Genomic DNA, 12458 nt, shown 5'->3' on the forward strand with positions numbered 1-12458 from the left:
AAAACTGAAGTCCAAAGACTCAGATTCAGTTCCAGCCAGCAAAAGGCCCTCGCCTTCCACAGACCCTTGCTCTTATAGTCCAGAGTCAGGTCCCACCCAATGGTGGGATCAGATACCAACCAATGGTGGAAGCAGAATCAGGTCCTACCCTAGGGTGGGGGCAGAATGCCAGGTCACACCCTAGGGTAGGGCACAGATTAGGGTGAGCAACATAGTAATCCCCCAAAATATTTACATACACAACAAGGTGCCAGAGACTGAACCTGGGTCAGCAATGTGCAAGGCAAGCTCCCTGCCTGTTCTATTATTGCTCTGGCCTCAGAAGTTCCCAGTCTCGCTCCTATCTCCTGCACAGGGGAATCACAATGTCTAAACATTGTGACTATGAAAGGTAAAATAAATAAAGTAATTTTTCTCTGCAACTTCCCGAGGACTCACCCTTGACCAAAAGATACATTTTAACTGTTGAGCTTCAGGAGGACCCCACCCCTTCCTAAATCCCAAGGACCTGCCCTTGACATTTTTTTTTGGGGGGGGAGGTTTGGGCCACACCCAGCGATGCTCAGGGGTTACTCCTGGCTGTCCGCTCAGAAATAGCTCCTGGCAGGCACGGGGGACCATATGGGACACCGGGATTCGAACCAACCACCTTTAGTCCTGGATCGGCTGCTTGCAAGGCAAACACCACTGTGCTATCTCTCCGGGCCCGCCCTTGACATTTTAACTGTTGCAAACCTTATGACTTGTGATTATCTAAATCTTGCAAAAATGTAACTGAGTGGCGCTAGAGGTAAGGTGCCTGCCTTGCCTGCGCTTGCTTTGGATGGACTGCGGTTCGATCCCCTGGCGTCCCATATTGTCCCCCAAGCCAGGAGCAACTTCTGAGCGCATAGCCAGGAGTAACCCCTGAGCGTCACCGGGTGTGGCCCAAAAACAAAACAAAACAAAAAAAAGTAACTGAGCAAATGTCAAGTGTCAGTACTCCCTGAAATGGACCACCCTACTGCAAGCTATATAAAGGCTTGTTAAAGCTAGTTTGAGGCTCTCATCCTCTGGAAGAGCCCTTGCATGCCTGTATGATAAAACCCCTAGCTTGTGATGGTCTCTGCCTCTTGGAGTCATTAGAGAGGTGCGTGTGGAATTCCCGACCTTATCAAATGTTTAAATGTCTAAACATTCAGGCCCAGTGTGAGGAAGAGCAAGAGATAGCAGATGGTCCCAGCACACCCTGGTCAGGTTCCTGAAACCCGCCCCCCCATCTGACTTAAAGGGTATTCAGGGCTGGAAAGAGAAGTCAGTATAGGTAAGGTGCTTGCCTTGCAGGCAGTTGACCCCCGTTTGACATCTTTTTTTTTTTTTTTTTTTTTTTTTTTTTTGGTTTTTGGGCCACACCCGGTGACGCTCAGGGGTTACTCCTGGCTATGCGCTCAGAAGTCGCTCCTGGCTTGGGGGACCATATGGGACACCGGGGGATCGAACCGCGGTCCGTCCTAGGCTAGCGCAGGCAAGGCAGGCACCTTACCTCTAGCGCCACCGCCCGGCCCCCCGTTTGACATCTTGCACCCTAACATGAAGTCCATGAGTGTAGAGCCAGGAGTAAATCCCCCAACGTGCTCTCATCCCCTTCCTCCCCCCACAGCCTCTACAAAGAAACGGGTAGGAAAGACAGGGCAAGGGGGGTAAGGCGCCTGTTTTTTACCCCCGGCATCCCAAGTGGTCCTAACCTTGAGCACCATATGAGCATGCAGTCTGAGTGCAGAGCCAGGAGTGACCCCAAGCATCGCTGGGTGTGGCCCCCCAAACAGGGGGAAAGGAGAGAAACAGACACTAGGGAGGGGAAGATGGAGAATCTGTGAAGCTGGTCCCGGCATCGGTCTGGAAATAGCTGAGCTCTGCGGGGGGACCAAGAGGGGGACCCCTGGACCAGAGACGCACCCACGCCGGTCCCCGGGCCTGATGCCCTTGCAGCTCCTCCTGCAGCCTGGCTCCCCGGGGCCGTTCGCGGGGTCCCGCCTCACCTTCCTCCTTGCCCACGGGCGGGCCCTGGGACACCAACTCGCGCAAGCGGCGCGCCCTCTCGCGGCAGCCGTCGGGGCCCGGGCCGGCGCGCTCCTCGGGGCTACGGGACGCCAGCGCGGCGCGGCCGTCTCGGGGCTCCGCATCCGCCTCCATCCTGCATCCATCCTCCGCGTAGCTCCAGCCCGCCCAGCGCGCCGGCGCTTCCGGGGCGTGGCCTCGCGAGACGTGGGCGGGGCTGGGGAGCCGCGAGACGCGCGGATCTCGCGAGACTTGAGAAGAGGGGCTTAAGCGCGCGGCCGCGGCGGCTCCGTAGACGCGCTGGGCTCGCGACTTGCGCTGACGCACCGCTGGTGCTCTGTCCAGACAGACGGTGTGTGTGCTCGGGGCTTCCTCCTACCTCTCCACTCCGGAGCCTCAGGCCCCTTGCCACTTCGCGGGGCCTGCATCCCCGTCTGGGGCCTCTGTGCTGGGAATCTGGGGCCCAGCACCTCAAAACTTCACGCTCCAAGGTTTTTGGGGGCCCTACCTGGCGGCCTTCTGCAATTACTCGTGTCTCTTTGGTCAGGATCACTCCTAGCACTTTGGGAGCACCTTGTTATCTTACGTAGAGTCATCCTGATTCAAACCTCCGGCGCAGCATACTGTCCCCCCTCAACACCCCCAGGACTCACTCCTGAGTATGGAGCCAAAAGTAGCCCCGATTGGTAGGACCCAACCTTTTCGTGCACACACACACACACACACACACACACACACACACACACACGCGCGCGCGCGCACACACACACACACACACACACACACACAAGAAATTAGGGACACAGAACAATAGTACAATGGCTAGGGCCTTTGCTTGCATATGGCCAACTCACTTGGATCCCCAGTATCCCATTTGGTCCCTGAACCTTACAGGAGTGATTCCTTTCTGTGACAGGAAGCCACCCCTGAGCACTGCTAAAACAAAACATGTCAGAGGTCGAACCCGGACCGCCCCTTTGCAAGGCAAATACCCTTCTGCACGATTTTATCTCCCAAATTCTCACAATTTACTTTAGGAGCGATCATACAGTAGACAGGATGTTTGCTTTGCACAGGGCTGATAGTGTCCAACCCCTGGCCTCCCATATACCTTAGGGATGCCCCAGCACCTCCAGGAGTGATCCCTGAGCACACACACCCTGGGCCTCTAAGAATGTGGGCCATCCCTCCAAAGTTGCCTTACTACTCAGTGGTGTAGATTGGATGTTTGCTACTTGGAAGTCATTGCCCCTAGCCCAGATAGCTCCCTGAACTGACAGCTCGGGAAACATGGATTGTGGGGCGAACCCAGTAACCAGCTTCCAGAATGGAATTTTTACTTTCCACCCCCACCCCCTTATTCCAGTCAATTTTTTTCCCCACACCTAATAGTGCTCAGGGGTTACTCCTGATTCGGCTCAGAAATCGCTTCTGGCAGGCTCAGGGGGAGCATATGGGATGGCGGGGCTTGACCCCCTGTTAGCTGGGTGCAAGGCAAACGCCTTACCAGTTGTGCTATAGCTCTGGCCTCTGGAGCTTGGATTTCTAGCCAGGGTTATAGCAGCCTCTTCTCTTGCTAGTCGCATATTCCAGTAGGGCTACTGTGAAGAATTTGAAACAAGCTCAAATTCCCTTAACACCTCTCTGATGCAGTTTTCAGAAAAGCCAAGTCCTTAGTGCAGTGAACAGGATTCTACTTTCTTTTTTTAAACACAAGTTTATGAAGGTGTTCTAGATAGGAACAGTGGTTGCCAGTCAGGAGGGAAGGGACGAGAAAGAAATTCTGGTGTGTGAAGAAAAGAGCCTATTTATATTTTTCATTTTTATTTTTTTAAATTAGAATCATCGTGAGATAGTTAAATGTTGATAGTTGAGTTTTGGTCATGCAGTGTTCCAACACCCATCCCTTCATCAAAGTTCATTTCCTTCTGTGGATTTCCTCAGTTTCCTTCCAACCACCTGCCTTCCAGCCTGACAAACATTTCTCGGGGGTTGAAGAGATAGTATGGGCCTTGCATGCATAGGACGGTGGTTCGAATCCTGACATCTCATATAGTCCCCTGACCCCTGCCAGGAGAGATTTCTGAGCATAATCCCTGAGCACTGCCAAGTATGACCCAAAAACAAAAACAAAAGACAAACACTTCTCTCTGTTTAGTCACTGAGATTTGCAATACTGTTACTGAAATGGTACAAGTGTATCATGTTACATCCTTTCTACATTCTGTTCTTGTCCAGAGCGTTGTCATAGTGGTCCTTTCTCTGTTATTGCCACCACACTTTGTGGCAAGCTTCCTACTATGGAACAGTTCTCCTGGCCCTTGTTTCTATTGTCTTTGGATATTATTAGCATACTTATTTTTTTTTGGTATATCCCACAAATAAGAGTGATTATTCTTTGTTTTTGGGCTACATCTGGTGGTGCTCAGGGGTTAGTTACTATTGGCTCTGCAATCAGGGACCATTCCAAGTGGGCTCAGGAGACCATATGGGATAACAGGAATAGAACCTGGGTCTGCTACATGCAAGGCAAGTGCCTTACTTGCTGTACTGACTTTCCATCCCAGAGTGCAATCATTCTATGTTCCTCTCCCTCTTACTCATTTCACTCAGCATAATACTCTCCATGGCTATCCATGTATAAGAAAACTTCATAAGTTAATTATTACTAAAGGCTGAGTATTATTCCATTGTCTAATAGTTAGACCACTATTTTTTTTTTCTTTTTGGGCCACATCTGGTGACGCTCAGGGGTTACTCCTGGCTACGAGCTCAGAAATTGTTCCTGGCTTGGGGGACCATACGGTACGCCAGGGGATTGAACTGCGGTCCGTCCTAGGTTAGTGTGTGCAAGACAAACGCCCTACCGCTTGCACCACCACTCCGGTTTTTGTTTTGTTTTGAGGCCACACCAAGTGGCGTTCAGGGATTTCTCCTGACTGTGCTCAGTAATCACACTTGGCAGTACCTGGAGACCCAATGGGGTGTTGAGGATCCAAGGCTAGCTAGCACCTTACCTTCTGTGCTGTCTCTCCATACATAAAGTTCTTTAGTCTAAAGAAAAACTAGTTAGGGGCCGGGCGGTGGCGCTAGAGGTAAGGTGCCTGCGCTAGCCTTGGATGGACCACGATTCGATCCCCCAGCGTCCCATATGGTCCCCCAAGCCAGGAGCAACTTCCGAGCGCATAGCCAGGAGTAACCCCTGAGCGTTACCGGGTGTGCCCCCACCCAAAAAAAAGAAAAACTAGTTAGATGGAACTTGAAAGAGGGGGAAATAAAACCTGAAAAGGTGTGGCCAGAGAGATGGCGCTAGAGGTAAGGCGTCTGCCTTGCAAGTACTAGCATAGGACTGACCACGGTTTGATCCCCTGGCGTCCCATATGGTCCCCAAGCCAGGAGCAGTTTCTGAGCACATAGCCAGGAGTAACCCCTGAGCATCAGAACGGGTGTGGCCCAAAAATCTAAAAAAAAAAAAATAAAGTTAGGGGGCCGGAGAGATAGCATGGAGATAGGACATTTGCCTTGCATGCAGAAGGTCGGTGGTTCGAATCCCGGCATCCCATATGGTTCCCCGAGCATCCCATATGGTCCCCTGAGCCTGCGAGGAGTGGTTTCTGAGCATAGAGCCAGGATTAACTCCTGAGTGCTGCTGGGTGTGACCCCCCCCCCAAAAAAAAAAAGTTAGGGGCCAGGGAGATAGCACAGCAGTGTTTGCCTTGCAAGCAGCTGACCCAGGACCTAAGGTGGTTGGTTCGAATCCTGGCGTTCCATATGCTGCCCGTGCCTGCCAGGAGCTATTTCTGAGCAGAGAGTCAGGAGTAACCCCTGAGCACCTCCGGGTGTGGCCCAAAAACCAAAAAAAAAAAAAAAAAAAAAAAAAAAAGTGACAAAATGATAAATATAGGCGATATTGGTTTTTTTTGTTTTGTTTTGTTTTGTTTTGTTTTGTTTTGTTTTGTTTTTGTGCCACATCGGTGATGCTCAGGGATTACTCCTGGATATGCACTCAGAAATTGCTCCTAGCTTGGGGGAATGGGATGCCGGGGATGGCACCACGGTCTATCCTAGGCTAGCGCATGCCAGGCAGATGCCTTACTGATTACACCACCGCTCCGGCCCTTAATCTTGACAGTTTAAAATCCACAACAAAAATAATGTCTTTTGGCGGGAGTGGTGGCACAAGGGGTAAGGCGTCTGCCTTGCCCGCACTAGCCTGTGGTTTGATTCCCTGGTGTCCCATATGGTCCCCCAAGCCAGCCCCCCCTCCAAAAAAAAACCAAACCAAAACCAAAAAAATAATGTCTTGTGGAATTTCAGACACCGTGAAATCAATGCTGATAACCAGAGTACAAGGAAGCAGAAAATGTTAAAGAAATTTAAACTTGTGGGGCCGGAGAGATAGCATGGAGGTAGGGCGTTTGCCTTACATCCAGAAGGACGATGATTTGAATCCCGGCATCCCATATGGTCCCCTGTGCCTGCCAGGGGCGATTTCTGAGCGCAGAGCTAGGAGTAACCCCTGAGCACTGCCGGGTGTGACTCCCCTCCCAAAAAAAAGAAAATTTAGGCTTGTAACATTATTCAGAAAATGTAAACAAAACAAAACACTATTTGGGGATACACTGTGATAAATTCATGGTGTATAATATAATCTCTAGAGTAACTACAAAAAAGGACCATAAAAAAAAAAAAAAAGAATTTCATCTAGGAGACTGGAGATAGTAGAGAGGTAAGGCTACTTACTGCCTTACATGCAGCAGGCCCCATTTTTCATCCCCATCATTTATAATGATCCCTTAGCAAAGGCCAAGAACCATTTCTTTTTTTTTTTTTTGGGGGGGAAGGGTCACACCCGGCAGCTCTCAGGGGTTACTCCTGGCTTCACACTCAGAAATCGCTCCTGGCAGGCTCGGGAGACCATCTGGGATGCCAGGATTCGAACTGATGACCTTCTATATGAAAGGCAAATGCCTTACTTCCATGCTATCTCTCCGGCCCCCCAAGAACCATTCCTAATCACCACTAGAGGTAACTTCCAATTAACTTCCCTCCAAAATAATTTTTGTTGTTGTTTTTCAGCTATACTCTGTGGTGTTCATAAATCACTCCTGGTGGGCTCAGAGGACCATATGGGATGCTAGAAATCAATCCCGGGTGGGCTTCGTGGGTAAGGTAGAGTGGGTGGGTGGGTAAGGCAAACAAACACCATACCCGCTGTTCTATCATATTACTCCCACAAAAAAACAATAATTTTATCTTTTCTGTTTGTTTGTTTTTGGGTCACACCTGGGAGCGCTCAGGGGTTACTCTTGGCTCTATGCTCAGAAATCACTCCTGGCAGGCTCAGGGGACCATATGGGATGCCAGGATTCGAACCACCGACTTTCTGCATGTAAGGCTAATGCCTTACCTCCATGCTATCTCTCTGGCCCCAAATTTTATCTATTTATTTTTGTTATTTTTTGAGCACACCTGGTGATTCAGGGCTTATTTCTGGCTCTGCACTCAGGAATTACTCTTTGCGGTGCTCAGGGAATATTTGTGATCCCAGGGATCAAACCTTAATGTGCTACATGCAAGGCAAGTGCCCTACCTGTTGTGCTATTACTTTAGCCTGCCCCCAAAGAATTTTATTTAATATCTTTTATGTCTGCCAGTGATGAATCAGTTGAATGGGTTTTTATTTTGTTTTATAGCCACCTGGCTATTCTCAGGGCTTATTTCTTTTTTTTTTCTTTTTTGGTTTTTCGGGCCACACCCATTTGATGCTCAGGGGTTACTCCTGGCTAAGCGCTCAGAAATTACCCCAGCTTGGGGGGACTATATGGGATGCCGGGGATTGAACCGTGGTCCTATCCTTGGCTAACGCTTGCAAGGCAGACACCTTCCCTCTAGCGCCACCTCGCTGGCCCCCCTCAGGGCTTATTTCTGTCTCTGTGCTTAGGGATTACTCTGGGCAGAGCTCATGAATGCCAGAAATCAAACTTGGGTCAGCTGTGTGCCTGGCAAGTATCCCCATTGTACTATAGCTCTGGTCCTGAAGCAGTTGAGTTTATATATATAAATATATATATATATATAAATATATATATACATGTATATATATACTCATCTATGCTCAGAAATTATTCCTTTGCTTGAGATCTGTATTATCACTCTGGCCTTATTGTTTTGCAATTTTGTTGTTCTTGTTTGGTTATTTATTTATTTTTTTTGGTGGGGGTGTGTGGGGAGCCTAGCTAATGAAACCTAGAACATAGGACACCTCAGTAATTCTAATCTGGTCACCCACGTGACCAAAGGCGCCCATGCCTTGAGAACAAAGGAAATAGACAAATACTAAAGTAATTCAAAGAAGCTTAATACATCCAGCCAGAAAGAAAAATATAGAGCCACTTGTCTTTGTGTTAGCAAAAGGTTACTAGGATTACAGCTGATGTTTTATTTGTGCTTGCTGAGTGGAATTTGTGGGACTCTGTTTGGATCTTGTGTTTTCTATATAAACTCTCTTAGTATAAACATGTGCTCAGGTCTACCTCTTTGCCCCTCCTTATTACCTGCCCCCAGCTTATGCTAATGAGTGCTCACAGTTGTAATTGGTGGAAAACTTGTAACACCCTCTGACGTATTTCAGCCCTTAAAAGCTGATTCCCCCCCCCCGACAATAAATCCCTTTTTGAACAGCATGCGTTGTCTTGAGGGCCCTTCTTACTAATTTCTCTAGTTCTTCTTTACAGGTCGGTTCTGCTCGAGTGAACCCACTAATAACTAGCAACCTTCATTTCCACACCCCGGAGGGTCTGGGGGTCTCCCACAGGAGGTTGCAGAATGGCGCCCACGTGGAAGCTCGAGTTACAGAATACTGACCGAACGGCAAAACCGCGAGTCCCAGGACACTGTCCACAAGTCGCTGGTAAGACCCTATTAAGGGCGGGGTGCAGGAAGGTTAAACTAGGTAATCACTAACACCGCCGTTCAATCGCCCCAGAAAAATGGGGGCTACTTTGTCGTCCCAGAGATTAGGGACTATCGCCCCAGAAAATGGGGGCTACTTTGTCGTCCCAGGGATTAGGGACTATCGCCCCGGAAAAATGGGGGCTACTTTATCTAAAGAAGAGGTTTTTATTAAAGATCTTAAGAAAGAGCTGGGTGAAAGAAACGTTAAAGTAAAGAAAAAAGACTTAATTAAATTTTTTATATGTGTCCATGATATTTGTCCATGGTTTGTAGTCAGTAGACCCCGAATAGTTAATCCACCCTAGGTTCTAGCATAGCAGACTGCCCCATCTAACTTCAAAAAATGTAAGGCCGACCTAAAGACACAATTAAGAGAACTTAAGGAGATAAAAAGTCTGGAGGAACATATTGCCCGGCTTCAAGCCTCTGATAACTCATATCAGTTCCCTGTATTTTTTAATCAACAGCCCAAGCGAGTTCCCAACAAAGGGGCACGGGTGCTGTCACTTGCAGCCACAGCCTAGATAGAGTCCAGGCTGTCCAGAGGGCTCAGGCTTCAGCTAGGTCCTGCTGAATGGAAGGAAATTGCTAGCACAACCTTGCCACGCTCTCACTATATACTTTGGGAGACGATTTTTTGGCCCGATGCAGGCAACAGGCCAACCCGGGCGACGGAGGTTTTACCCTCCCAGATCAGATCTATGAACAGCTTACCGGCACGGGAACCTTTCCCTCCCTTAGGGAACGACTACAGAGGCTTTCCCCTGCTTGTTTGGCTCAAACCAATGCTGCTGCCCTCCAGGCTTGAAGAGCCACGCCTAAAAGTGCACAAGCCACCATTCTGCTGGCTCAAACAGTGCAAGGCCCCCAGGAGCCCTACAATAAATTCATTAGCAGACTCCTGGAAACGGTAGAAAGGATTATGGGCTCTGTAGATTATAATAATCCCCTTTCAAGCAGCTTGCTTATGAAAATGCTAATGAAACCTGCAAAAATATTTTAAGAGACAACCTCCAAAGAAAAACCTTAAGGGGCTGGAGATATAGCCTGGAGGTAAGGCATTTGCCTTTCATGCAGAAGGTCATTGGTTCAAATCCTGGCATTCCATATGGTCCCCCCCCCCCCCCCCCCCCCCCCCCCGTGCCTGCCAAAAGCTATTTCTGACCAGACTGAACCAGGTCAGCTGCTAAGCCATAAAACCTTGTGATATCTGCACTTTGCTGTTAAAACTTCTGGGTCTAATGCGCCCTTTACTCAGTACATTTTGCTTGGGCCAGCCCAACTTTCAGTAAAAAAAGTTGAGCCCAACTTTCAGTAAAAAAAAAAAAAAAAAAATTTACTTCTAGCCTCCCTGCTATTAACTGTGCTGGCCCCTCCCCGCATTATCAGTGCAAGTTTCTGCTTCACCTTGTCAAATATGTGTAGCACAGGTAACAAATTTTGTAAAAAATATTTTTAAAATAAACCTAATTATCCTATTCAACCTTAAAATAAAACAGCATATTAATTGGCTGATGCAAAACACAAATAATTGGCCTTTGGCATGTGCCTCCTTTAAGGAAAAAATTAATATTCATTATCCAGCAAATAAGTTTATACAGTTTTTCAAAAGATGCATGTATAGAGAAAAAAAATTCGCAAGCCAGTAACAACAAGGTACCCCCTACCTCCTGGTCTTAAAAGTTCTTGTTTTAAATATCAAAACCTCAGATCAGCACAAACAGAAAGATAAAGTCCTGGCCCCACTCTAGGAAGAAGCCATATACCCCCAACTCATTCAAGGTCTATTTTTCTTTAAGATCCTAATAAGCTAGCCAACACCCTCCCCCATTCCTTAGGGTATAAATGTAGACCTAAAATGTTTTTCTAAAATAAAAACCACAGTTGGTAAAATTATAAGGTTTTAAAAGTGTTCAAAAATGTTATAATAAGCCCTTTAATCTATGCAGAGGTAGTGTTTGTGGCAGAAAGTGGCGGGGGTAAAATTTTGTTGCGTCTCATAAAATGCCTCAAATGTAAAGTTTGTGAATTAAATTATGTGGCATAAGTGTGCCTTTTCTAAAAGCATTTGTGTAATTAAGTTTTGTGCATTGAGTGTTGTAAAGTAATTATTAAAACATTAAAAATTAAAAAACCGGGCCCGGAGAGATAGCACAGCGGTGTTTGCCTTGCAAGCAGCCGATCCAGGACCAAAGGTGGTTGGTTCGAATCCCGGTGTCCCATATGGTCCCCCGTGCCTGCCAGGAGCTATTTCTGAGCAGACAGCCAGGAGTAACCCCTGAGCACCGCCGGGTGTGGCCCAAAAACAAAAAAAAAAAAAAAAAAAAAATTAAAAAACCTTCTAAATTCATGTCTGTAAGGGTTAAAAAAATTCTATAGGGAAAAAATAGCAACAAAAAAATAACAGCAATAAACTCCCTTTTTTCATGTCTCTCAGAAATTTTAGAGCAAGGTCATAATTCTTTCACTTGTAATAACAAATTATTGGTAAAAGAAAAACTTTTTGATGTTTTAAAAATTTAATCGTACACACAGGTATTAAAATCTGAGTCTTTTATATTTCTATTAAAAATTTATTTTAATTCTTAAGGAATTTAAAAAAAAAGGTTAAAAATAATGTGGTTAACCTTTTTAAATAATATAGTGGCATATAATTTCATATAATATAATTTCATTGCAGTTAACACCCAGGTGTGCTTCATAATACCCTTGGTTTTAATTTTGTGCTAAAGAAATTGTTCTTTACCTTTGCATTACAACACCTATCCTTTTAAGTGTATTCAAAAGGTCAGCACATTATACAAATCTGTACATTTGTGTCAAAGTCAAAAAATCTAGTATTAATAAAAAAATATATATATATTTAATTTTATGAGTAATATTATAAAAGCAAATTAACTAGTATCAAATATAATTTTGGTCTTAAGTTCTAGGTGTAAAAATGCATCAAATGTCTTTAACTATATTTTATAATGTCTAAACATCTTGTTAATTTGGTATATAATTTTTACAAATTATTCACCTAAAGTCTTCAAAGTAGAAACAGTTGTTTGTTAAAAATTTTAACACTTTATTGCAGCTGCCTCACTGTTTTCCTGTTAAACTAATTTAAAAAAAAACTTGTTCATTTACAGCAAATGATATCATACTTCACAGTGGAGACTCCTTCTACAGTGCTCATTAACCATTTTACTTAACAAAAATTTTTAACTGCTTACATTTTACTTCATGTTTTAAACTTCAAATTAGAATTGTTTTAAAATGTTTTGTGTTAAAGCTAAACCTTAAAATTTATTTTCAGCAAAGTTCCACTCCAGCTACATTAAAAAAAATTTTTTTACAAACATGCCGGCTAAATATTTAAAAGCGCTTGTCAATTTTTCTAATGCAAGTTTTGAATAAATCCTCTTGTCTGTTCATGTGTGTGTGTTATGAGTGAAAGTGGCCACAATGTTGTGTTTCGT

General features: G+C 45.9%; 1 protein-coding gene across 1 annotated transcript in view; it reads right to left on the reverse strand.

The window, feature by feature from the left end:
* Window positions 1-12458, reverse strand: part of ZNF346 (zinc finger protein 346) — a 33824-nt gene that overhangs the window by 15719 nt on the left and 5647 nt on the right. The window contains exon 3 of the mRNA XM_049775640.1: window positions 2019-2374. Within this exon, the coding sequence (XP_049631597.1) occupies window positions 2019-2374 (356 nt within the window). The remainder of the gene's footprint in view (window positions 1-2018; window positions 2375-12458) is intronic.

This window comes from Suncus etruscus, chromosome 6 (genome assembly GCF_024139225.1).
Source record: "Suncus etruscus isolate mSunEtr1 chromosome 6, mSunEtr1.pri.cur, whole genome shotgun sequence".
Taxonomy (NCBI): Eukaryota; Metazoa; Chordata; class Mammalia; order Eulipotyphla; family Soricidae; genus Suncus; species Suncus etruscus.